The sequence below is a fragment of the Komagataella phaffii genome, chromosome 4 (assembly GCF_000027005.1).
Source record: "Komagataella phaffii GS115 chromosome 4, complete sequence".
NCBI classification, from domain to species: domain Eukaryota; kingdom Fungi; phylum Ascomycota; class Pichiomycetes; order Pichiales; family Pichiaceae; genus Komagataella; species Komagataella phaffii.
In genome coordinates, this window is record NC_012966.1 from 1,242,452 (window position 1) to 1,266,209 (window position 23,758).

The following is a 23,758-nucleotide window of genomic DNA, read 5'->3' on the forward strand; positions in this document are numbered from 1 at the left end:
TTGCAAAAATCGGGTTAAGAGAACTCCACATTTGTAAGCGAGATGAACGTATTGAAGAGGATGACTCGGAAGATCCGAGATGGCACAGATCACGGCCTTTTCCACAAACTACGAAGTAAATTCAGGCGGAATCACGTAGGTTCCGAATTTAACACCAGCAATGGACTTTACAGCCCGGATTTCAGATTGTTCAGTCCAAGTGATCCCAACGAACGGATGGCTCCTAATTATACCGCTCAAACATCTCAAATGGAAACCGAAAATTCTGGACAGAATAGAGCCGATGAGATGAGAGAGCAGTTGCCACCCTCAATTGTAGCCCAACTGAGTGCATTGTCGGGGCTTCTAGATCAAGTTATTATGACTACCGTGTCTGATCTGATTTCTAGAAGCAGACCGGCCCAGCTAGAGCCTGATATCAACTTGGATGAAGAGGACTTGATGGATCAAAACTCTCTGGCGTACGGTATTCAAATGTCAACTAATACAGGTTTAAATTTACCTGTCTCGGAGAATATGAGTTTCGGACAATTCATCCACAACTTGAGAAATGATGAGTATCTTCTGTCGCAATTGGGTGAGCTTATAGTACAACAAAGAGAAGCCATTGTGCAAGGAACGTTCAATGCTGAAGCAGATAGGGACAGTGTCAACTTTCTCACTGCCTTCAGCTTCAACAATGCCACCCGGTACACTTTAGGGGCAGGAGGTTTACAACGATTGACCCCAATTTTGATCGTGGGTTTAGTTAGTGTTCCATTTTTTGAAAACGGCACGTTTGAAGAGACCAATAGATCGTGGGTTGTCATTGTAATGTCTAATATCTATCCTGCCAATGACGCTGTTATAAGATCAATGCCCACATTCTTGGATCTTTTGAGAAGTTATGCTGCCGCTACGTCTACTGGGGAATCGTCTAGCAATCGAAACGTTGTTAACATCTCGGTAGGACTTTCTGGAGAGAGTGGAGATTCTGACTGGAATAGTGAACATTCAAGACGCCAAATTGCCAGGTTTTTTGAGGCCATGATTCCTTCCAAAGGAATTAAGAAGGAAGATTTAGACAAAGATACACAAGGGGTATTTCGCATCTCGATACCGGTTACTGATGACGATAATTCTTTTTACTCTACTAAATCTCATTTTGAAGAAACAACCACACCGTTTCCAACTAAAACCGTGCAACATGACGATAGTTGTCCGATCTGTTTGATTAATTATAAGAATGGTGACTATGGGCGTGCCCTAGTTGATTGCAAGCACCAATTTCACAGAGAATGCATAGATCAATGGTTGATTCAGGGTGAAAATGTCTGTCCTCTTTGTCGAGGAAATGGAATTGTGATATCCAAAACGTGAATAAATTGATATTTAATGAGAGGGGATGAAATAAGTAAAGAATGGGAATTGGTGGGTATTATTGGTTTTATTAGTTGAATATTTCTCCGTAGTCTAACAGGTCTTCTACTCTGCCTGAGGTAGTACTACGAGATGGTTTATTTTGGTTTTCCGGTTCAGGTATTAGGGACTCAGAATCATATTGTGATTCAGAAGTGAAATCGAGGTCATTAAACTCTTCGGGTTCAATTTCATGGAGAATGTTGGTCGAAGGAAGGGGCAGTGGAGGATTTGAGTCAGGGGAAACATCAGAATCTTCTAAGAGGTTTTTGTTCATTTTCTCCACGTTGTTGAGATTACTATCCGTGATCAAGCCTTGTAAACCACGTTGCTGCTGTTGCTCTTCCAAACGCTTCATTTTCTTCCTCCGTTGATATTTCTCCCTCCTCTTTTCACTCTTGAATATCTCATAGTTTCTGTATTTTGCCAGATAAATCTTCAGAGTTGCGGCATAATTTTCGAACCCCAGTGTGTTCATGGCTAGGAGAATATCCTCTCCGTTCAAAGTTTTTCTCTTCTCCAGCGTACATTTTTCCGCTGCTTGTGATGTTATGAAGGATATGAACTCACTTACACATTCTTGCATGCATTCTTTAGCCTCTTTGGATAGTTTTCCATATGGAGGGAGTGCTGCTCTCATTACTTTTCCAACATTAGCAATTGGAAGCCAACGATCCTGTTCCCTTACGTATATGTCGTCATTGTTCATTCTCAGTTGGAACCAAGAGCGCAAGTGACTGGCTGATCTAGGGCTGGACTGCGAACGGGGGGACGGAATTAGAAGATTGAGGCTTCTGGAAACGAGTCTATATGTTGAAGTGTCCTTGATTTCGAAGATCTGTGGATCATCAAGCGTTGAGGAAGAAAAAAAGAAAGAAAGACAAGAGTTTTTTTGTTACAGGGGCATAGCTCATCACTTTAATGCAAGCTGCTGTGGTCAGACTGATTAACACCGAACTGATCCTAGGATTAGGCGTTAGAAGTCACGTGCAGATTATGTTTAGGAATGTTTTCTGCCTTGCAGGGGTGCTCAAATTGGATTGTAGATTATGTAATACAGGTTATTTATATGGTTTTCTTTTTTGAGGAATTTGTTCAATTGCCAGGTAGTTGGAAGGAATTGAGACCAGGTAAAATTGGAGCTCAAAATTCCACTGGGCTAGTACTATTCTCCTCTGCTGTTAATCTCATTGACCTTGTCAACTCATAGCCCTCTCCTTTTAAAGGTTTATTCTTTGATTGGTACACGTCTTATTCTTGATTCACATATCTCTGGTCCATGGTCTATATTTCAAGCGCTTGACTTTGCCTCTGCCTTCAACTCCGCCAAGCAATGGAGGGCGATGACACGGTACTTTCCAACTTGGTTCAGTCTCAGGATGATAGCTCCAAAGTTCAGACCGGCGAAGAATCCCAGGAGCTGGACTCACGAGCGATGTCTTCATCTTTTCAAAGTCTGGATCTAATCAACCAGAAGTTACTGGCCCACGCTGAATTGTGTTTGGAATCCGCCCATTTACTAACCAGAGATGCCATAAACAATTCAACCATACTCTCTGAATATCACAATCTTGTTCAGGCAGCATTGCACTTTCTCATTTGCATTACAAAATCATCAGGTGAGCCTTTATCGGTCATTGATAAAGCTCAGCTGTTTTACAAGATTTCCGTCATTTTACAGGAGGAAACAGAAGAGGTGGACCTTGCTATACAATTTCTGAACAAGGCAGATGCTCTCGTAAGCCGTGATGGTCTTTTAGAATACATGTTTCAGTACGAATCGGCCATTTGTTCTTTATTAGCTAGAGAAGGAACTCAGCCTAAGATGATCTCTAATTTCCATGACAATTGCATAAGAAAATTTGAAAATACGAATTCCTCATTGTTTATCTATTATTTCAAGTTCCTGAAAGCTTTCAATGTTACGCTTCTGGATAAAGAAGATGCGTATAGAGCACTGGATACACTTACAGAGTTGAGTCTGGCAGCACTTCAATCAGGAAAACCAATTGCAACATCACCACTCTTACAGCTAATGATAACAAAAACCTTAAATATTCTACTTTACTGTGGAAGATATAAATCGTTTGAAAATCTGTACCAATTGTTGTGGGAACATGTTACTCCCCAGGATATGCCAGTACAGATACATGGTGCATTGCTACTACACTCTTTAATATTTCACACAATTAATCAAAGTGACTGGGCAACAATCAAATCCAAGATGGTGTTATTAAAGGAGTTTCTAAAAAAGGATACTGCTCATTGGACGCAATCATTTGTTGTCCATATTCAAGAAACGTCAAGTAATGTTCCAGTGACAATAACCTGGGCTTCGCTTAGTCGATTCAAACTACTCATTTATTTTTATTCTGCGCTGGCTTATTTGCACAGATCGGCGGATGGTAACGATAGAGCGATTAAGCTCCTAAAATCATGTGAAATGCTCATCTCCAACGAAATAGCCAAACTTGAAAGTAAAGACAGTAAGGTGGTGTTATCCTTCGAACAACTGCAATCCCAAAAAATGTGGCTGAACTACCTTTCAATGGCTACAAAAATTTATCAGCTATATGAAACATTTATTAATGCTAATGGCGTGCTCAATAGTAAATTGCCAACAGATTGGCTTACCGAGTCAGAAGATTTGCCTTCACCATTGAAAGAATTGCGAGAGTTCATTGCCGATTATGATGCCGGCAAAGTGTCTTCGCAAGAGCTGGTTTACTATCATAGACTACTTCCCAAAATATACCTCATTCTAGCGTTCCACTTCCAAGCAAAGGGAAAACTTCTCAGAGCGAAGTATTTTTACGATAGAATATTACATCTCTTTTCCAGGAAACCTCATGATCTAAATGATGAGAACTTTTTTGAGCAACCAAGAGCTGTTTCCTACGCCCAAATGATCTCTGGCATTGGAGGAATAATATACGAACCAAAAGAAGAACAAAATCAGCTATACTGCATTGCACTGTTGAATTACCATAAACTGAACCTTTACGACGTTAATAAGCTTAAAAGTGATATCTCAGGGTTTTCAGAAGAACATTCGAAAGATCGAGATTTCTCCAAGAAACTGGCTAGAAAAAAAAGAATGCAGATGAATGTCGTCCAAACACAATCACAACTAGACATTTCCTTAGCCAAGATCATAAATTCTCTAGAGACCCAACCTCATATCCTATTGGCATCTCGCCTGATTTCTCAGTTAGCAAATTTGTCTCAAGGATCAGAAGTTGACGCGTTCTCCTATGAAGAACCTCCGGAACAACACCTTTACTGGTCACCAATTCTCAAGAATATAGCTGTTTTTTTGAAGGCAGATTCCGTATCATATTCAAAAGAAGCTGGCGAAGAAGCTTTTGTGAAAGAAAAGATCAAACTTTATAAGCAATGTTTGAGTTTAGGAGATAGAGCGTTTAGCCTGGACCCATTGGTTTTGACCAGAATAATTCAATTAAAGGAACAATTTCCAATTTACTTTTCAGAACAGGAAATTCAACAAGACAAAGTGACCTTGAGTAATCTTACCTCGTCGTCAAAACGTACTCATGATGCGGATGTCGATAACGCTGGACTTGAACATGAACTTGAAGACATCAAACCCATAGATAATACTCCGTCCAAGCGAGCTAGAAATGAATAAATAAAAGCAACTTTTCTATTATTTATACTATACAAAGCGAGAATACAGCTCATCCCTAGCTTCTATTTCAAGCTCTCCAAAAAGTCTTTCTTGTTTCAGAGCAACTGCATCACTTGAGGCTAAAACCAATAGCTCAAAAAATGCTCTTGTAGCTTTTCTTTTGGAATTGGTAGAGCTGGATGAATCCAATTCCAAGTCTTTTGACACTAGTTGAGAAAAAGTTATAGTTTTTGACTCAGTCATTGTCTCTCCAAGGCCTTCCTTTAGGTAGGACACAATCTTATAAGTAGATTCAGAAACCACACCGTTGTTGAATTCAGAAGTGGCGTTCTCTTCTTCATCATTGAGAATGTTTCCATCTTGGGAACCATATTGAAAGGAAGGAATGGATCCCTCAAACTGTTCATCTTGATCATCAAAGTCTAGACCGGATTGGTCTCCAAAACCAAAACTTATATCCTGTTCTTGAGGAGGCTCATCAAAGTCCACATTAAAATCATTAGCATCATCCCCTTGTTGTGTGGGTTCGTTCAGATCAACGTCTACGTCGGGCTCCATGCTTTTTTCTTTATCTTCGTTCAACTTCCTTCGTTTGAAGTCGTTCTCTAAAATACCAAAGAGAGTGGGCTTCATAATGCCCTCGTTGCTGGATTGTAAAAGTATCTGAAGTTTAGTAGCATCATCGAGTTGCGCTTCATGCTGGGTTAATGCTTCTTCATCGTCAGTGGATGCTGGGGGCGTCTTTAGTTGTTTCTTTATTACATCGCTGGGAATCTCGGTAACTGTGTCTATGATAATTTTTCTCTTGGTGGTTCTAACCACATCTGAGTCTTGAAATTTTTCCCAGAGGGAGGTTCGTCGTTTTTGTGGGCTGACGGTTTGTGGTTGGTGAATTTCTGGGATGTCAGTGTCTTGTGGAGTTGACGCCTCGTTAACTTCGTCCTCCTCTGCAAACGGAGTTAGGGGGCCCATATCAAAATCAAAAGGTTCATCCTGAGCATTTTCTGCCGGAAGGTTTTCAAACGTTAATTCAGGCAAAGCGGTGGAGTCCTGTGCTAGGATATTATCGTCGTCTCTGCCTATTTCTATTGATTGATCAACGTCTAAGTCATGATCACCTTGATCATTATCGCCCAAGTCGAAGTCTAAGTCCAACGTTGCTTCCGCTGGGTTATTTTCTAGATCATCTACCTCGTGGCCTCTTCCGATTTCTATTGAAGTATTATTGCCAACCTCCTCCTCTGGAGCCTCTTGAGAGCCTAATAGGTCGTCAAAATTCAACGGTTCTTGATAGAGCAACTCAGTTTCTGTTACCGTGTCGCGTAAAGCAATCGCATTGATCGATGAAAGCACTGTTTTTCTGCCGGTAAAGTAACAGAATTACTACTTCTAAAGGCGGTTTTGATCCTCAACAGGGCCTCATTGACATCATCTAGCAAGTATTTGGCCTTTCTAGAGTATATTCTAACCACTCCATAAAGCAGCTGGCCAGTCAATCTCAATGCCAGTGGCTCTAGCGCTGTCTGAGACGCGGTTTGGTCTTTCTCTACGGTGCCTTGATCAATTGAAGACGACTCTCGTATTGCCTCGGTTGACTCAGGAATAGAAGTTTTCAGTAACTGAGCCTTGGTCAGCTTTTTTTCCAAATTTGCTGCCAGCCATACTTGAGCCAATGGACCTTCTTTTGTCAGTAACTGGTCATGATATAACATGATCGTGCCAGAAGAGTTTTTTGGGCGGTTGAGTTTAAATACCGATGGCAAGAGTAGTTGTTTACGTGAGTACGTTTAGCAAAAAGCGCGTTTTCCTTAGACTCGCGTCGCTTACAATTTTTTAGTAGGGAGCAAAATTCCGTGCTTATGTAATAATTTCTACTCCGAGGGTCGATGAATATCCTGATATGTGGGGTCCAAACATAATCTCCCAATCCAAGTGAAGTCAGTTGGTTCGACAGGACCACCGTACTGGTGGAGTGCATGCGCCATATCAATCCCAGTTTGTTGGAGTGCAACTCTGTGTGCAACTACATGTCATGATTCGGATAAGACATGAGATGATCCATTTTCTTTATTGCGAGCGGGATTACTCCAAACTTTTCACTTCAAAGACTCTTGCAAAGGCTCTGTATTTTCAACAAGTTCCATCCTTATTGCACGCCTCGTGAACGCACGTTATCAGGAATACACAAACCAAAAGGTCACATTACTCTGTTCTCAGAGTATGAGATTTGCAGCACCTCATCTACCATAGGGGGCGACTTTGTCCCGTATGAAATCTGCAATCTTCTCCCAATATTCTTCTTGTATTACTGTGTCATTGTGAGTAGAATTAGGAAACTCATGCCACTCTTTGTATTCACTTTTGCTCAACTGATGTAACGACGTAATATGAGCTGGAGGAACAATTTCATCCTTTTTAGCACTCATGAAACACATGGGAATATTGCTAGGAATCTTAACGATAGCAGATTCAGAATCCCATATCTGATGGCACATAAAAGACACAGGTCCTAGTAGCGGTAAAATATAGGGAATAACCTTGCGGATGCTCAAGAATGTGTTTTCCAATATTATTCCATGGACATGAGAGGGATAGTTGGAGGCTATGTAAATGGCTACTGCACCTCCAAGAGATCTTCCATACAGAATCAGTGATGATTTAGAAAGCTGCTCGTCCTCAGAAATGTACTTTATGACTGTATCAGCATCAATCTTGAGGCCCTTCTCTGAAGCCTTGCCTGTAGAATGACCGTAACCCCTGTACGAGTAAATAACGACATTGCAGTTCATCTGAGCATAGAACAATTTGACAATGGACAGATAGTGACCGATATTGCCAGCATTAGGACATAACACTAAAACTGTTTTATTGGAGTAGTTAGGAGCTTTGGGATTCTGACGAACGACGAATGCCTTTAACGTTTCGCCGTCCAATGTCTCAAGGTCTATGGCCTCATAATCATGCATCCCATACAGATCTGGGGTATCGACTGTGCCATGACCATCATTCAGTCCAGCAGGATAAATAATATGTGATTGGAAGTGGTAGATTCCAAGCAACAGAAGGGTGGAAAACCCTCCCAAAATCAAGGTTGACATCTTGGCAGCTTTCACCAGGAAAGGGAACCAGGATTGTAGCTTGAATAGTAACACAGATGATGAATAGGCTGTTGTCTGGATAACAATTTTATCCGTCTCCTGATCTGACATTAGAAGACTAGATAGAATCGCTAGAAAGGTAAGTGCACTAAAGTGACCCGAAAAGGTAAAACAACCCGGAGGACCCTTTTGGCTTGGTAGTGTAAGGTTGGTGTATTCAAATAAAAGTATACCTGTGGCGGCGGCTGGGGAAAACCTTCTCTCTCTCGAGCCGAGCGGAGATTAAGTGGAAAGGTCTGTACCATTCGCGAAAGGAGCATGCTCACCCAATACAATCAACTAAACAGCATCAATATGCATCTGCAGGAGTTATTCGAGATCTGGGTGATGCCCTTTGGAACGGTATTCTGTTTGGTTCAATTCATGCTTTAAGAAAAGCAAATTCAATCTGAACCAGCCCCTCAAACTAGTTGAGCAATTGGCTTCGTGAATCATGACCTATGGACTTCTATGGATCCCAAAAGAGAGATATGAGACGAGAACGAGAAAGGGGTATTAATCACGAAACAACGTTTCAGACGCGTTTACATGATGATTGCATGCAGCCCTCTTTCTTATTGTCAAGCTCTGCAATTGGTCTAATCAAAGAATGGAACGATAATCTACAGGTATATAACCGTTCTTGGTTTCCGGTACTCTGTCGATTGCAACCTTCAATTACCATCTTCGAAAAATGAGCACCCTGACATTGCTGGCTGTGCTGTTGTCGCTTCAAAATTCAGCTCTTGCTGCTCAAGCTGAAACTGCATCCCTATATCACCAATGTGGTGGTGCAAACTGGGAGGGAGCAACCCAGTGTATTTCTGGTGCCTACTGTCAATCGCAGAACCCATACTACTATCAATGTGTTGCTACTTCTTGGGGTTACTACACTAACACCTCAATCTCTTCGACGGCCACCCTTCCTTCTTCTTCTACTACTGTCTCTCCAACCAGCAGTGTGGTGCCCACTGGCTTGGTGTCCCCATTGTATGGGCAATGTGGGGGACAGAATTGGAATGGAGCCACATCTTGTGCTCAGGGAAGCTACTGCAAGTATATGAACAATTATTACTTCCAATGTGTTCCTGAAGCTGATGGAAACCCTGCAGAAATTAGCACTTTTTCCGAGAATGGAGAGATTATCGTTACTGCAATCGAAGCTCCTACATGGGCTCAATGTGGTGGTCATGGCTACTACGGCCCAACTAAATGTCAAGTGGGAACATCATGCCGTGAATTAAACGCTTGGTATTATCAGTGTATCCCAGACGATCACACCGATGCCTCTACTACCACTTTGGATCCTACTTCCAGTTTTGTGAGTACGACATCATTATCGACTCTTCCAGCTTCTTCAGAAACGACAATTGTAACTCCTACCTCAATTGCTGCTGAGCAAGTACCTCTTTGGGGACAATGTGGAGGAATTGGTTACACTGGCTCTACGATTTGTGAGCAGGGATCGTGTGTTTACTTGAACGATTGGTACTATCAGTGTCTAATAAGTGATCAAGGTACAGCATCAACTACCAGTGCAACGACTAGTATAACTTCCTTCAATGTTTCATCGTCGTCAGAAACGACGGTAATAGCCCCTACCTCAATTTCTACTGAGGATGTCCCACTTTGGGGCCAATGTGGAGGAATTGGATATACCGGTTCGACCACTTGTAGCCAGGGATCATGCGTTTACTTAAATGACTGGTATTTTCAATGTTTACCAGAGGAGGAAACGACTTCATCAACTTCGTCATCTTCCTCATCTTCCTCATCTTCCACATCTTCCGCATCTTCCACATCTTCCACATCATCCACATCCTCCACATCCTCCACATCTTCCTCAACAAGTAGCTCATCCATTCCGACTTCTACAAGCTCATCGGGAGACTTTGAGACAATCCCCAACGGTTTCTCGGGAACTGGAAGAACCACGAGATATTGGGATTGTTGTAAGCCAAGCTGCTCATGGCCTGGGAAATCCAACAGCGTAACAGGACCAGTGAGATCTTGTGGTGTTTCTGGCAACGTCCTGGACGCCAACGCCCAAAGTGGATGTATTGGTGGTGAAGCTTTCACTTGTGATGAGCAACAACCTTGGTCCATCAATGACGACCTAGCCTATGGTTTTGCCGCAGCAAGCCTAGCTGGTGGATCTGAGGATTCCTCTTGCTGCACCTGTATGAAGCTGACATTCACCTCATCTTCCATTGCTGGAAAGACAATGATCGTTCAACTGACCAATACTGGAGCTGATCTTGGATCGAATCACTTTGACATTGCTCTTCCTGGTGGAGGGCTTGGAATCTTCACCGAAGGATGCTCTAGTCAATTTGGAAGCGGTTACCAATGGGGTAACCAGTATGGTGGTATCTCTTCGCTTGCTGAGTGTGATGGCCTACCATCAGAACTGCAGCCAGGCTGTCAGTTTAGATTTGGCTGGTTTGAGAACGCTGATAACCCTTCAGTGGAGTTTGAACAGGTTTCATGTCCTCCGGAAATCACTTCTATCACCGGCTGTGCTCGTACGGACGAATAAATTCAGATATATATACAAGTATTCTTCTATGTACTGATGTTAGAATTACTACTAAACCCACGTTTTTTGTTCAGCTTTACGTCTCTCTAATCTACGTTTGTATTTCATACCACGGTGTTCTACAAGTATATCATCAGCTTTGCTGACAGCTTCCTGAATGGCTGCCTTTCTAGCTTCAAGGGTTCTTTCCCAAATGTGACCTTTTGGATTGACCACTCCACGCAAAGGCTTCTTGTTATCATATTTCTCCTGGAAAAACATTTTCCCATTGTTGAGCGTGGGTAGCAGATCAGACACGCCAAACTTGTAGGCCAGTTTGTATAAATCTGACTGTCTGCGCATAGAATAAATGGGGTTATGAGTTTTGTTGGTCACTGGGTGAATATTTGGAAGAAATGGATTGGCATCATCAGCAGTCGTGGAAGTGGGGGTGGAAGCATACTTTTTGAATGGAGCAGGTGGATACCTTGTGAAGAAGTTTTGCAACTTCTGAGGCAACTTTTTGAAGGCCTGTTGTGCGGTTAACGACATTCCAATAATTAATGAAGTGAACTGAAATGGTTCAGATTTGTTAGGACATCAGACTGAAAGATTTCGGTCGCGCTCCATCTAAGAACTCCCTTCTATTACCATTTTTGGTTTTTCTCAAGAATTAGATTGACCGTATCAGTGACTCTAATATTATCTAGTCCCCATTTCTTTTTATTGAAAAAAAAAACTATTAGTCGTAAGAGTCTTCTTCTTGCAACAACAAATGAAGTGCAGTCTCAGACTAACTACGCTTAGCGTAGCCAAGTCCACTCGAATGGCCCAGAGATCAGTAGTCTGTAAATACTCCACTCAACCCAATAAGCAGGAGGAGTTTGTTAAGGAGAGAGAAAACTACACTGTGACGACCTATTCAAGACCAAACCTGGTGTTCGAAAAGGGACAAGGTTCCTACCTGTGGGATATCGAGGGGGGAAAGTACATTGACTTTACTGCTGGGATTGCTGTCACCGCCTTGGGTCATGCCAACCCAAAGATCGCTGAGATCCTTTATGACCAAGCCAAGAAAGTGATTCATACCTCCAACTTGTATCACAACCTTTGGACCTCAGAATTGAGCAAACAGTTGGTAGAGAAGACAAAAGAGAGTGGAGGGATGAAGGATGCCTCAAGGGTTTTCTTGGGTAACTCTGGCACAGAACGCCAATGAAGCTGCGCTCAAATTTGCTCGCAAGTACGGTAAGTCTATCGCAGAGGATAAGATCGAGTTCATTACTTTCGAAACCTCATTTCATGGAAGAAGTATGGGTGCTCTTTCTGTGACCCCTAATAAAAAGTATCAAGCTCCTTTTGCACCTCTGATTCCTGGTGTCAAGGTAGCTAAACCTAATGACATTCATTCTGTAGAAAAGCTCATCAGTGATAAGACATGCGGTGTTATTTTGGAACCAATTCAAGGTGAGGGTGGTGTTAGACCTATGGAAGCTAAATTTTTGGCAAAGGTTCGTCAACTATGTGACGAGCACAATGCTTTGTTAATCTACGATGAAATTCAATGTGGACTGGGTAGAACTGGAAACTTGTGGGCTCACTGTAAACTTGGTGAAGAGACCCACCCAGACATTCTTACTATGGCAAAAGCTCTAGGTAATGGATACCCGATTGGTGCTACCATGATCACAGAAAAGGTGGAGAGCGTATTGAAAGTCGGCGACCACGGTACCACGTATGGTGGTAATCCTTTAGGAGCCCGTGTGGGAAGCTACGTTTTGCAGCAAGTTTCTGATAAGGATTTCCTAAGTAAGGTCGAACAAAAGTCAGAAATATTCAAAGTCAAGTTGTCTGAACTGCAAGAAAAGTTTCCTGATCTTATCACCGATGTTCGAGGAGATGGTTTACTGTTGGGGATTGAGTTTAATATTGATCCTGCCCCCATCTGTGCCATCGCCAGGGAAAAAGGACTACTAATCATTACAGCGGGCGGAAATGTTATTCGTTTCGTTCCAGCCTTGAACATCGAAAGTAAAGTCATCTATGAAGGCTTAGCTATTCTTGAGGAGGCTGTCAAAGAGTTTGCTGAAAATCAGTAGAATGCAATTTGAATTTATAAACTAATACTATTATTTCTTAATAATTATTCCAACCTGAGCTCATCTATTCTATCAGCGAGGAAGAAACCTATCATAACTGTCAAATATATCAGGATTAACATGGCACCTTTGAAGTAATTGGACTTTCCTTCCGCATAAATATATGTAAACATAAATGCCGAGGTGAAGCATGCAATGATGTCCCATCTGGGGAATACTAGGGTGAACATGGATGAAATGGAACTCGTTGGCGTGAAGTGTATGATAGTATAGATTACCAGGGCTGGGATTTGCAGTAAACACACCTGCAGAGCATAAGCAGATCCGATTTCCATTGACAAGGCAACATTTCCGTTCAAGGCAAACGATATGGCATTCACAAACTCGGTGGTATTAGGAACTAAAGCAAACACAGTCAAACCCAATAACTTTGGACTGATGGGAAACTTGACGAGAATAACATCAACAGTGTCAACCAGTATTTCTGCAATGACAGCATAGAGAAGGGTGGCAGATAAAAGGATCACAGTTGATTTGGTTCTGGACCAGTTTGGTGCATCGTGCCCACCGCTATCAGCCTCTGAGTTAGGCTGAACTGAAGATGGCTCCTTCTTCGTTTGTTCCTGAGCGGCCTTGGCAACATTAGGGAGTGAGCTTCGGTGATGTGAAATGGAATTATTTTTTGCTGGCGCATTGCTACCTTCAACCTTCGGTCTTTCGTAAACAGTTGGAGTGCTCCAAATCAAAGCCGCATGAGTCTTCAATGTGAATAATAATCCAATCGAATAAGCAAAAAATAATGCAATAGCACATATCAGAGAAAATGGTTTGATATATGCCGTATAAAGTGAACCATTGATATCCAGTGGATTATGGTAGAAATGACATGATCTGCAAGTAGGAGACGCAGCTAACTGTTCTGGCGAGCATGGAACACATTCTGTTTCGAATCCCCCGTACAAAATAGACAAGATAGATGGCAAAGATAAAACAATGGTAGCGTACAATAACATCGTAGAGGAAACTCCAGCGCTGGTGGGATTATATCGTTGAGTTTTCCTTTTCAGTGCACCACTGCACATAGACAGCCCTGGAAGAAGCAAAACAGCTGCCAGAATTGATCCAACTATGGATCCTTCAACCAAACGACTCTTATCTTGGTTCAAAGCAACACAATAAAGGAAGATTTCCACGATTGTAGAGAAAAATGCATTAATAACAGCACCTACTCCCATAGACGTTTGCGCAGAAATGGAGGCCACAGCTTGACCAATAAAGTAAGCCAGTGGGATGATTGATATAAGGCACATAAGGAATACAGTCGATGAGTCTGTCAGGATTGAGTGGAATCCAAATTTCTCTTTCAGGAGATAGAAATCGAATATGGTGAAAGCAACTAAGAAGAGCAAGTTGATGAAATAAATATTGGTTCCATCCACTGTGTACTTGTAATAATGCCATCCAACGGCTCTATATGTACAGATTAAAATCGATTCATTGGATTGCTCAACTCCTCGTCTGTCATAGTGGTAGTTTTTCTCTACTCTAAAGACCAAACCAAGAGGATGGCGGCGGACATGACTATCCAAAATCATAGCCGTCTTTGCTAAAGGAATTGCAAATACTGTTAGCCAAGCACAAATGGAAATAATGACTAGGAATGGTTGGATAATAAGATAGAAAAGGATAAAGAAAACTACCCTTCCGATGTTCCATTTACCTCTTCCAAATAGTCTTATCTTGAATGCATCATCCTCTTCATTAGTCGTGTCAATTGACTCTTCCCCTGCAGCACCGTAAGAATGGTGAGGAACAGCACCTTCCCTTTCAACTGTGGAATGAGCCCTATGCTTCTTTTTTGGAGCATAAAAGAGCCTTTGTTCTTCATCAGTTCTCCATCTCCTGTATTCATCTAAAGAGGACCCGACACCTTCATCCTCATTATAATACTTCTTCTCTTTCCTAAGAAGCACAATTTTCCCAAAGGGATTTAATAAATAAAAACCAATATTATAGAGTTGTTTAGCATATTTGAGAGAGTCATCTTTCTTGGGATTAGTAAAAAATGTGAAGAAAAATGTCACAGCTGAACAGATGAGCAATACTAAGAACAAGAACAAACCCAGTGTTGCACTGTAGAGGTGATTAGTCAAAGAGACATCCCAAGAGATATGTCTGGCCGCCAACGGGGTCTGATGAATATCATAGTCAGCTTCTTTCTGAACAGAACGAATTTTCTTGTATAAAGCAGGTTTCCAAATCCTTACTCCGAAAGGATGTGTGTTGTTAATGGCATCCTGCCTCTCTCTCAAAGTAAAGCTTTCTAGCGAAGAAATCGACGCACTGTCAGAGCTAGTGTTCTTTGACCCAAGGCCATCCTGATCTTCATCCCTTTCATGATACCCCTGTATATTACTCGACTCATCGATGAATTCTTCGTTCTCGTTTGATTCATCTGGAACTGGTGCTGGATGGTGAATCTGAGAACTTGTGTTGGAATCATCCTCCTCAATGGGTTCAGGAACGCTAGACTCTTCATTGAAGAGAATTTTGTGGGAATGAGGATCAGACTCTAGAACCTCCAAACGGTCCAGATCCTTACTCACTTTGCTCAATTCTTTGGAAACCTCAGATTCCAATTGTTCCACAAGAGACTCTCGTTCACTGCCACTGGCGGTGGTCAATTTCTTCTTTGGTCCTGGAATGGGAGAGTAAAGCTTCGAACCTTTGCTCTTGGTTTTTTTCAGACGCTGTTTCAATCCATCCCTATACCCTTCCATGTACTCCCTATTAATGTCTGCTTCGATCTCATCCTCCCCGTCGTCCACTGAAAAAACATACTTGATAGGGGGGTTCTGCTTGGATTTCCGTCTTGAATGAGGAGAGTCAATTCCCGAAGATTTTGTGACATAGGGACTATCAGCTGGTAGGGCTTCACCGGGGTTAACTACTGCCATTTGGGACTGCTGCTTACTTGGCAACATGATATATTGTTTGTGATAACTGGGAGTGTTGGCGGAGGAGGAGATAGAACGAGAAAACTGAGGTCTCACAGAAGCCTTTCTGGTTCTGGCAGCCTGCTGACTGGTGACAGGCTTAATGGGAGAGGCATTCTCCAAAAAACCTTTGGATTGTTCGGCGCTGTGAGCTGTGGCTCCTGGGGGATAATGGGACTTTACTACCGGTGTTGAGGGGACAGCAGGAGACGGGAGTACGGATGCTTTGGGATCCAATGAATCAGCCGGGGGTTCTTGAGAGGGAGTTTCGCCATTGGACTTCTTACCACTCATTAGGTGAATAGTTTTGGGGGTGTACAACTGAAAACGAAGTTGAGTTAGGAGGAGAGATAGGAGGATTTTTGATTAGGTACCACGTTTGGCAGATGAGTTTAGAGTGGCTTCTCGCGCTTCCAATACCCTATTAAAGTTAGGGCACTTCTCAAATCTTTTTATAGAAAATGGATCCTAAGGGACATTGAAGATTGTTAGATGTATATATACAATTGAGTTGCACTCGTCTCAGACTATCCGTTAATCACTTTGTCGGCCCAAGTTGGCAGCACGAAACTCTGAGTGTGTATTTCAGAGTTGTAGTAACGAAATAGTGCCGATTCCTCTTTTCGTGAAACTCGTCTACTTGGAGTGATAAGTTCAATTTCTGGAGAGTCTGTGCATACCATGAGTCCTAACTGGCCTGATGTGTAGGTTGGAATTGTACAATATGAGTACTTGACTTGGCTGAAAACTTTTTCACAAATATTTTTCAACTTTTTCAGGTTGGCAATCTTAAGCCAAATGTTCTCTGAGGCCTGACTGATAACTATACCATTGGGAGACAGTGCCGACTTCAGCAAATGGAAGTAATTCTCTTGGAAGAAAGCTTCAGCTGGACCTTCAGGGTCTGAGGAATCGGTAATGATTACGTCAAACTTTTCACTAGCCTCTTCTAAGAATTTGAAACCGTCCTGGATGCATATCTTCACCTTGGGATGATCTAAAGCAGACGACATTCCAGGAAGGTATTTACGACTCAAGTCTATGATGGTAGAATCAATCTCCACCAGAGTAGCCGACTCTACAGAGGGATGCTTAACTACTTCTCGCAACACTCCACCATCTCCTCCACCAATGACTAGAACTCTTTTTGGATTGGGATGACTAAACATGGGCAAATGAGTAATCATCTCTTGGTAGGCAAACTCATCTCTTTCTGTCACCTGAATAATTCCGTCTAGCACTAGTACATTTCCGTAATCAGTAGATTTGAAGACTAAAATGTCCTGGAACTCTGATTTTTCTGCTAACAAGATCTCCTCCACTCGAAGCATCATTGCCTGGCCTGGAAAGTATTCATCAGAGATTTCACGAAACCATCCATCTATGACTCGGGGGTGCGTTAATTTAGATATTTCAGACATTTTCTCTGAACTTTGATAATGGACGTAAATGACAACCGAGAAGTTCTTCCTTCCCCTTGAGGTTTTTCTAGTGGGGAGATCTAATAATTTTGGGAAGGCTCGTCCGCCCTTGCAAGGGCGATTCGTGGGTATAACATCTTCACTCAAACCTTCATACTTTCCTCTGTAGTTCTTATCTATGGACAGTGATACTCTAAATCAATTCCAGAGTATAACCAATCAAGTCTTCAGTACGGATCAAGCTCAGCAAATACTACAATCACACGACTGGAACTTGGAAGCCTCTCTTATCGCAGCCTTTGATCAAAACCCACAGCTTCCTCGTGCTTTATCGACGCAAAGCCGAAACACAGTTTTAAACTCAAACAATTCGAATATGGAAGATTCTATCCGTAATGCGTACAACCAAGCTTTTGGAAACAGCAACCAATCAACTCCTGTGAACTCTGAAGTCCCTGGAGCGTTTCCTTCACCCTATGAACAACCATCGCCCTTCTCAGACAGTTTTTCGAAGTTGCACAAAGTTGCCAAAACTTTATTGAAAGGGCTCATCACTATAGTAATAATACCCTTGTGGGTGCTTTACCAACTGTTTTGCTACCTGAGCATCTTTGCAGTCGAAAAGATAGCACCTGCATTGAACAAGATAACAGGACTTAACCTGGGAAGTGGCAGATCCATTTACTCAATCCGTCGTTCTTTAGACCCAAGTGACAATGCTCGGAGATTTATAGTTGCCTTTGACGAAGAAATTGGAAATACACCAGCAAATGAAGCTTCGTGGGCAGTCGATAGACCACCCTTTTTGGAATGCTCCTACACGCAGGCGTTGTATATTGCCAAGCGAGATTGTAAATGGTTACTTATCTATCTGCAAAGTGATGAGCATGAAGACAGAGCTCAATTTACAAAAGAGTTGCTTCTCAGCAAGCAACTATTAAGATTCATCAATCAGTATGATATCATGGTGTGGGGTGGGAATGTTAAGGAAAGTGAGAGTTTTCAAGTCGCCAACATGTTCAAAGTCATGAACTTTCCTTTTCTGGGTTTATTATCTCTAACTCTCAACAACACAGGAAATAACAACACTAGTAGTTCCACTCTTAGCTTGGTAGCCAAAGTTGCGGGAATTTCCAACAATAAGCCACTTCAAGTTAAAAAGATTATAAAAAGGTTCACGAAAGTCTACGAACGTTATAACCCGACAGTGGAGGCTATCAGAGCACAAAGAAATTCTCGTAATGATGAACAGTTCCTTCGAGCTCAGCAAGAAGAGGCATATCAAAGATCTTTGGCACGAGATAGAGCGAGAGATGAAGAACGAAATGCAGCTAGGATACGCCAAGAAAAGGAGCGTCAGTGGCTTCTGTGGAGAAGAGAGACTTTGAGGCCTGAACCTTCTACCGAATTGAAGGGACAATATGCCCGCATAGCAATAAGAACCCCAGATGGCACCAAGATAACTCGAAGGTTCGATAAAGACTGCTCGCTGGAAGAGATCTACGCATTTGCGGAGTTTTACTTGAGGCCAATCCCTGACGAGGATATCACTGTTCCAGTGAGCAAACCTGAAAATTACAACCATTCTTATTCCTTTAGACTGATACAAATAATGCCTAGAGAGCAATTGCCTGTTGATGAGTCAACTAGGATACAAGAGTGCGAAATCGTTTGGCCCACTGGTAACTTAATATTGGAGAACGAATAGATATGTATTTTAAGATCCTATTACCATGCACCCTTTCCTCTCTTCTTCTTCGCCTTGCTCTTCTTACTACTGACTTTCTTGGTTTCTGACTGCAGTTTCAATTGGGAGCTTCCCTTCAATATGTCCACATAATCTCTCCAGAAGGTGCTTAGCTGCTCTGAATCAACGGTGGTTGAAATTCGCACCTCTGGTATTTTCTCCTTTGCGTGTCTAGCTGTATATCTGAATAAAATGGGGTGTGACTTTGAATCATTCTCTACGCTGTTTCCTATTATAGAGTTTGTCTCTACTCCTTGTGGGATATCTCTGATTCCTTCAGGCGTCCCTTCCACGGGATCTGCTTCTAGAGACAGTCGTTTGATTGAAAATTTCGAGTTCCAAACTGATAAAGTGGCTGTTTTGGAAACTTCTTCCAGGAACTAGTATATGTCAGTAAAAGGGTACTTCTTTGGTTATTCTTGGACTCATACCTGTTTGTGATTCTCTATCAAGATCCTGTTCTTGTTTTTCTTAGTAGTTGTGGACATGGTTGAAGGAAGATGTTGCTGGGTGGAACTTTTTCGCTGGATAGTACAGGTTATCGCGGGACGTCGAGAGGGCTCAGGAGGATCCAGGCGGATCACTAGTTGTTTTCAAAGGCGTTTGTCCTTCAACAGGAGATATTCGTTACAGTGGGTTCAATACATTTTTAATGATGTCACTTAGCTATTAACTCTTACCTTTGAAGCAGCAGACAAATTATCCACAAGAATGATTTAACCTAGCAAACACTAGCGCGTTGTAAAGTGTTTCATCAAATTAGTAACTGTTTTTACGGTTCCACGATTAGTTGATTATGGGTTCCAAAATACATTGGTTAATATTTTAACTGACCTATCATGTCCTACGGTACTTTGATTCAGTAATAGTTATAGAACAACCACCAACATAATCTCCACAAATACTTTAAAGCTTGTACAAGGCAACGTGGCCGAGTGGTTAAGGCGAAAGATTAGAAATCTTTTGGGCTCTGCCCGCGCAGGTTCGAGTCCTGCCGTTGTCGTCATTTTTTAACTCATTTTGTTAACCATAGTCAACACCAAGATTATCCAATCGTCTTACTATGTTGAGAATTATTAATCTATTGCCTACCTAGTCTGTTTGGAAAATATATCCTCTAGCTCTTGTCCTGTGAAATACCGTCTGTTGCTGATAAGATCATTGGAAACTATCAATGTTTGAGGACCTTTGAACTCTACCATCAACTCGTCCGCCTTGTTCGTGAGGAATCTTCTGTAAAATGACGCCAAATAGCCAAGCAGCTGATTAGCTCTTTCTATGCTCTTTGGGCTATCCTTGACTACCAGTTCTTGCTCAACATCTTCAGTCTTAGAAGTTAGCTTTGCATTGATCTTTTTCCATTGAGTATTGATCGATGCTTTGAGTTTTGAAAAAGCATTAAACTCAGGGATGCTAATATCCAAGAGCACCTTTCTGTTGTTGATGAATTGATATTTGAAAGGGTTTAGATTGTCGTAAGCAACTATAGTAGAAGGTGCGAGGTATATGGACTCTCCTTCTAATAACTTGATTTCAAATAAGTTTCCTGGATGGCTCAAAGCGAAGATTCCCTTTCCTGAGAGCTGCAAGCCCTTCTCACTAGGTTCTACCGTCAACCCGTTGCCAGACCAAGCGACGAGACTCGATTTGTTAACCACAGACCATTGATCTTTCTCTGACGTCTTCAAGGACAAAAAATTTGCATTGGTAGAGGCACTGGATAGTAGCAGACTGATCGGGTTGATGTTGAAACACCTTTGATACAGAAAGGAGTTGGTAAGGGTCCCGAGTTTCCCCAATTCTGTGTGCAATTGTGAAATGTCTCCATTCACAGCTACAATGTTGTTCTGCTGGTTGTTGAATTGCAGGTCCAATACGGTGGAAGACGGTAGTTTCACGTTCAAAAGAGCATTCGGGTTCCCTATTATGTCAAAAGTGGCAGGCTCAGCAAATGGACCTGCTCCGGAGACTGTGGGCAATTTTTTGATGGGTTTGAGAACTTCATTAGAACTCTTTGAAGACGAGAATATTGATTTGATTGCCTGAAAGGATATATGCCGTCTGTGGGGATGCATTGTGTGTACGTGTTAATGTTATGAGGGGTGGTTTATGTTGATTCGATGAAAATTGTGAGAGTATTTTTGATAGCTGTATGTAGTGAGAATACGCCCTTACTCAAAAGAAGGGGAAATTTACATGGAAGGAACTCTACAGAGATCTTACTAATGGTTCAAGACAACCAAGTGATCTTTTTTAAAACCATCTATGAAACAGATTCTAATGTTAAAGGGTAATTAGGGGAGCAAATAGTTCATCTATTCTAGAAGAACAGAATGGAAATACAACTTATCAGTCCCCCAACGAAGTTGCCCAAAAATGCACCTACGAGTAACGTAATTGGCCATTCCTGCCATGGTCTATCCCAGTCTAGAGGAATCGGCGTGATACCTAACCATGTACCAAATACTGTTCCTAGTAATGTCATGTAGACAATATGCTTGGAAATGTCTCCATGAACTTGAACAGTCACCAATCGGAAGAAAAGTGTTGAAAACGTCATTCCAAAGTCTTTCTCGGCATGGGTTGCTCTATAGGTGGACAGAATCGGGAATACTGTCAACAGTGAAAGATGAGCAGCTAATAGGAAGGTTTCTTTATTCAAACTCAAAATTGGGGCTCCAAAAAGTAATAAGAGCATATGGACAGGAACGGACATGATCAAGCTAATGATAATATTCAAAATGATAACTGCAAAATTGCCAAAGTAGCTTCTTTTCCGACTTTGTGTTGAGTCTTGTGAATAGTTGAATAATATGAGGACACCGTAAGCAAACTGTAGACCTATCAAACCCTTCAATGATTGTACCAATGCCTCATTTTTATTTGTCAGAACATCATACTTTGCAAACAAGGCATAGGCTGCGTATAGAGACTGAAATGGTAATACTGTTACTGGATGATTCAAAGGAGGGACTCTTAGCGGAGTAACATTCGGATTTTTTTCATTCTTTGTATCGTCTCCGTCTTTCTTAGACGGTGACAACTTGGAGGAATCGCTACTCAACCCTTCTGAGAAGGAGACGGCCTTTCTCATGGTGATATTTTTAGTAGCTGGGATGACACGGTTCAAGAAGGCTGATGAGTTTGGGTTTGAAAATACGATAACACATACTAGTCGCGCGAAAGTTATGAAAAAGGTGAAATCTTAGTCTCTATGTACAGTTCTAACTAAACGCATTAGGCAGATGTGGCTTCATCTTTGAGCTTCTTGAGAGGGATTAGACGGCTTGAAATACTTTTCATACCATCCCAATTCTTTAGGTTTAACAGTGTCACCGGGGTTCTTGGCAATAACGCACCACGTCGTACCAAAGTGGTGTCTCTTTTCTTCTACTATCTCCAAACCTGATTGATCCAACAATTCTCCAATATCCAAGTTCCACCTACATCCCCAAGTTTTACTATGTCTATCAGCACGAGAGTCTAGTTGATTGTTGATGAAATCATAGGATCCCCTGCCATGTTCTAACAGTATAACACGTCCGCCTGGTTTTAAAAGTCGTGCCATATTTTTCAGCGCTTTAACGGGATCGTAATGTGAACATAAACCAAATGTTTCAACAATGCAATCGTACTTAACTGCATCGTCTTTGGATGTTATATCAAGCAAGTCTTCTGCCTTTCCCACAACAAATGCTGCTCTTGGAAATTGAGGGAACTGCCTACGAAATTTTTCTTTCGCAATCTCCAACATCTTGGTGGATGCATCCAGGAACGTAATTGATGAAATTTGAGTAGGATCCAGATATTTGATATTTCTTCCAGTACCACAAGCAACTTCCAACACATCTCCCTCAATTTCTTTCATTAGCCATTTTCTTTTGCTTCCCATGAAAGAAAGAGTCTCTTCCAAATTGATATCACTATCGTAATTGGAAGCCAGCTCGTTATAAAGCTCAGTCAAATCCTTAGGTGGTAAGATCTTGGTCTGATATTCTTTGTATTCACTGATGTCTTCTGGTTTTGGGTCAAATTCACCGATTTGAGCTAGCTCCTCCTCAGAAGTTGCTTTAACCAGCTTCATCTTATATTCGTCCCATAGTTTGTGATACTCTGCCAGCTTGATACTGTCAGTGGTTCTCAACTTGTCGTGATTCAACTCTTTCAATCGGAGATGTTCCCATTCAGAAAGAGTTCCTTCTTTCTGAAATTTTTCAACCAATGCTTCCTTTTCTTTTTCCTTAGCAAATGCCTTCTTGAAATAGGTAATACCATATAGAATGAATGCCCCGTAGCCTAGTATGTACCACTTCAAAGCTTTTCGATCGTACTCGTTCGTTCTGGCATATGCTGCCCAAATACGGAACCTATCCCCACTTTCCAGTGCTTCTTGGTACCGTTTCTGGGCCTCCTCCTCTTTTAAATCCTCTTTGGTCTTTTTCTTGGTTTTAAACTGAAAAGTTGGCTTATTGTTCAAGCACCCTAATGTTGAGGAGAAGCATCGCTTTAAGCACACGTCAGGGGCAGTAATGAACCTTGCAGCCGACTTGTCCACAGTTCTTGCAAGAAACATCAGTTATGGAACCAGCCTGATGGAGATTTTTTTTTCGTACAATCGATTTGATCACGATCCTACACGGTCTACACGCGCTCACTCGGGCTATCTTGGAAAGATTCTTCGAATTGCAGGAAGATTTCTCCCCCGAGCAAAAGCCTGTGAGCGAAATTCCTCAACGAAAAGACTGATAAATATACCGTTCCACCATCACTTCCTTTGGACTACCCATACACAC

At 41.9% G+C, this 23,758-nt stretch overlaps 15 protein-coding genes across 15 annotated transcripts; 5 read left to right on the top strand and 10 right to left on the bottom strand.

Moving 5' to 3' along the window:
* Nucleotides 1–42: 42 nt before the first annotated feature.
* On the top strand, nucleotides 43–1,359 carry PAS_chr4_0637 (Hypothetical protein; the record flags this gene model as incomplete). The annotated part of the gene is made up of 1 exon (XM_002494031.1): nucleotides 43–1,359. The coding sequence occupies one exon, from the start codon at nucleotides 43–45 to the stop codon at nucleotides 1,357–1,359; it is 1,317 nt and encodes a 438-aa protein (XP_002494076.1).
* Nucleotides 1,360–1,429: 70 nt separating this feature from the next.
* Nucleotides 1,430–2,107, bottom strand: PAS_chr4_0638 (Subunit of the heme-activated, glucose-repressed Hap2p/3p/4p/5p CCAAT-binding complex; the record flags this gene model as incomplete). The annotated part of the gene is made up of 1 exon (XM_002494032.1): nucleotides 1,430–2,107. The coding sequence occupies one exon, from the start codon at nucleotides 2,105–2,107 to the stop codon at nucleotides 1,430–1,432; it is 678 nt and encodes a 225-aa protein (XP_002494077.1).
* A 624-nt stretch (nucleotides 2,108–2,731) lies between these two features.
* On the top strand, nucleotides 2,732–5,047 carry PAS_chr4_0640 (Hypothetical protein; the record flags this gene model as incomplete). The annotated part of the gene is made up of 1 exon (XM_002494033.1): nucleotides 2,732–5,047. One exon carries the CDS (start codon nucleotides 2,732–2,734, stop codon nucleotides 5,045–5,047), a length of 2,316 nt encoding a protein of 771 aa, XP_002494078.1.
* A 27-nt stretch (nucleotides 5,048–5,074) lies between these two features.
* PAS_chr4_0641 (Essential protein required for sister chromatid cohesion in mitosis and meiosis) lies at nucleotides 5,075–6,759 on the bottom strand (the record flags this gene model as incomplete). Its single annotated transcript, XM_002494034.1, has 2 exons — nucleotides 5,075–6,354; nucleotides 6,432–6,759. The coding sequence occupies 2 exons, from the start codon at nucleotides 6,757–6,759 to the stop codon at nucleotides 5,075–5,077; spliced, it is 1,608 nt and encodes a 535-aa protein (XP_002494079.1).
* A 525-nt stretch (nucleotides 6,760–7,284) lies between these two features.
* Nucleotides 7,285–8,256, bottom strand: PAS_chr4_0642 (uncharacterized protein; the record flags this gene model as incomplete). Its single annotated transcript, XM_002494035.1, has 1 exon — nucleotides 7,285–8,256. The coding sequence occupies one exon, from the start codon at nucleotides 8,254–8,256 to the stop codon at nucleotides 7,285–7,287; it is 972 nt and encodes a 323-aa protein (XP_002494080.1).
* A 622-nt stretch (nucleotides 8,257–8,878) lies between these two features.
* PAS_chr4_0643 (Hypothetical protein) lies at nucleotides 8,879–10,723 on the top strand (the record flags this gene model as incomplete). Its single annotated transcript, XM_002494036.1, has 1 exon — nucleotides 8,879–10,723. One exon carries the CDS (start codon nucleotides 8,879–8,881, stop codon nucleotides 10,721–10,723), a length of 1,845 nt encoding a protein of 614 aa, XP_002494081.1.
* A 51-nt stretch (nucleotides 10,724–10,774) lies between these two features.
* Nucleotides 10,775–11,254, bottom strand: PAS_chr4_0644 (mitochondrial 54S ribosomal protein YmL25; the record flags this gene model as incomplete). The annotated part of the gene is made up of 1 exon (XM_002494037.1): nucleotides 10,775–11,254. The coding sequence occupies one exon, from the start codon at nucleotides 11,252–11,254 to the stop codon at nucleotides 10,775–10,777; it is 480 nt and encodes a 159-aa protein (XP_002494082.1).
* Nucleotides 11,255–11,477: 223 nt separating this feature from the next.
* On the top strand, nucleotides 11,478–12,801 carry PAS_chr4_0645 (Acetylornithine aminotransferase; the record flags this gene model as incomplete). Its single annotated transcript, XM_002494038.1, has 2 exons — nucleotides 11,478–11,895; nucleotides 11,924–12,801. 2 exons carry the CDS (start codon nucleotides 11,478–11,480, stop codon nucleotides 12,799–12,801), a joined length of 1,296 nt encoding a protein of 431 aa, XP_002494083.1.
* A 44-nt stretch (nucleotides 12,802–12,845) lies between these two features.
* On the bottom strand, nucleotides 12,846–16,091 carry PAS_chr4_0647 (Low affinity vacuolar membrane localized monovalent cation/H+ antiporter; the record flags this gene model as incomplete). Its single annotated transcript, XM_002494039.1, has 1 exon — nucleotides 12,846–16,091. One exon carries the CDS (start codon nucleotides 16,089–16,091, stop codon nucleotides 12,846–12,848), a length of 3,246 nt encoding a protein of 1,081 aa, XP_002494084.1.
* Nucleotides 16,092–16,324: 233 nt separating this feature from the next.
* Nucleotides 16,325–17,218, bottom strand: PAS_chr4_0648 (Spermine synthase, required for the biosynthesis of spermine; the record flags this gene model as incomplete). The annotated part of the gene is made up of 1 exon (XM_002494040.1): nucleotides 16,325–17,218. The coding sequence occupies one exon, from the start codon at nucleotides 17,216–17,218 to the stop codon at nucleotides 16,325–16,327; it is 894 nt and encodes a 297-aa protein (XP_002494085.1).
* A 178-nt stretch (nucleotides 17,219–17,396) lies between these two features.
* PAS_chr4_0649 (UBX (ubiquitin regulatory X) domain-containing protein that interacts with Cdc48p) lies at nucleotides 17,397–18,926 on the top strand (the record flags this gene model as incomplete). Its single annotated transcript, XM_002494041.1, has 1 exon — nucleotides 17,397–18,926. One exon carries the CDS (start codon nucleotides 17,397–17,399, stop codon nucleotides 18,924–18,926), a length of 1,530 nt encoding a protein of 509 aa, XP_002494086.1.
* Nucleotides 18,927–18,946: 20 nt separating this feature from the next.
* Nucleotides 18,947–19,453, bottom strand: PAS_chr4_0650 (Hypothetical protein; the record flags this gene model as incomplete). Its single annotated transcript, XM_002494042.1, has 2 exons — nucleotides 18,947–19,345; nucleotides 19,397–19,453. 2 exons carry the CDS (start codon nucleotides 19,451–19,453, stop codon nucleotides 18,947–18,949), a joined length of 456 nt encoding a protein of 151 aa, XP_002494087.1.
* A 600-nt stretch (nucleotides 19,454–20,053) lies between these two features.
* Nucleotides 20,054–21,040, bottom strand: PAS_chr4_0651 (Hypothetical protein; the record flags this gene model as incomplete). Its single annotated transcript, XM_002494043.1, has 1 exon — nucleotides 20,054–21,040. The coding sequence occupies one exon, from the start codon at nucleotides 21,038–21,040 to the stop codon at nucleotides 20,054–20,056; it is 987 nt and encodes a 328-aa protein (XP_002494088.1).
* Nucleotides 21,041–21,285: 245 nt separating this feature from the next.
* PAS_chr4_0652 (ER membrane protein involved in a late step of glycosylphosphatidylinositol (GPI) anchor assembly) lies at nucleotides 21,286–22,059 on the bottom strand (the record flags this gene model as incomplete). Its single annotated transcript, XM_002494044.1, has 1 exon — nucleotides 21,286–22,059. One exon carries the CDS (start codon nucleotides 22,057–22,059, stop codon nucleotides 21,286–21,288), a length of 774 nt encoding a protein of 257 aa, XP_002494089.1.
* Nucleotides 22,060–22,218: 159 nt separating this feature from the next.
* Nucleotides 22,219–23,538, bottom strand: PAS_chr4_0653 (Protein integral to the mitochondrial membrane; the record flags this gene model as incomplete). The annotated part of the gene is made up of 1 exon (XM_002494045.1): nucleotides 22,219–23,538. The coding sequence occupies one exon, from the start codon at nucleotides 23,536–23,538 to the stop codon at nucleotides 22,219–22,221; it is 1,320 nt and encodes a 439-aa protein (XP_002494090.1).
* Nucleotides 23,539–23,758: the final 220 nt, after the last annotated feature.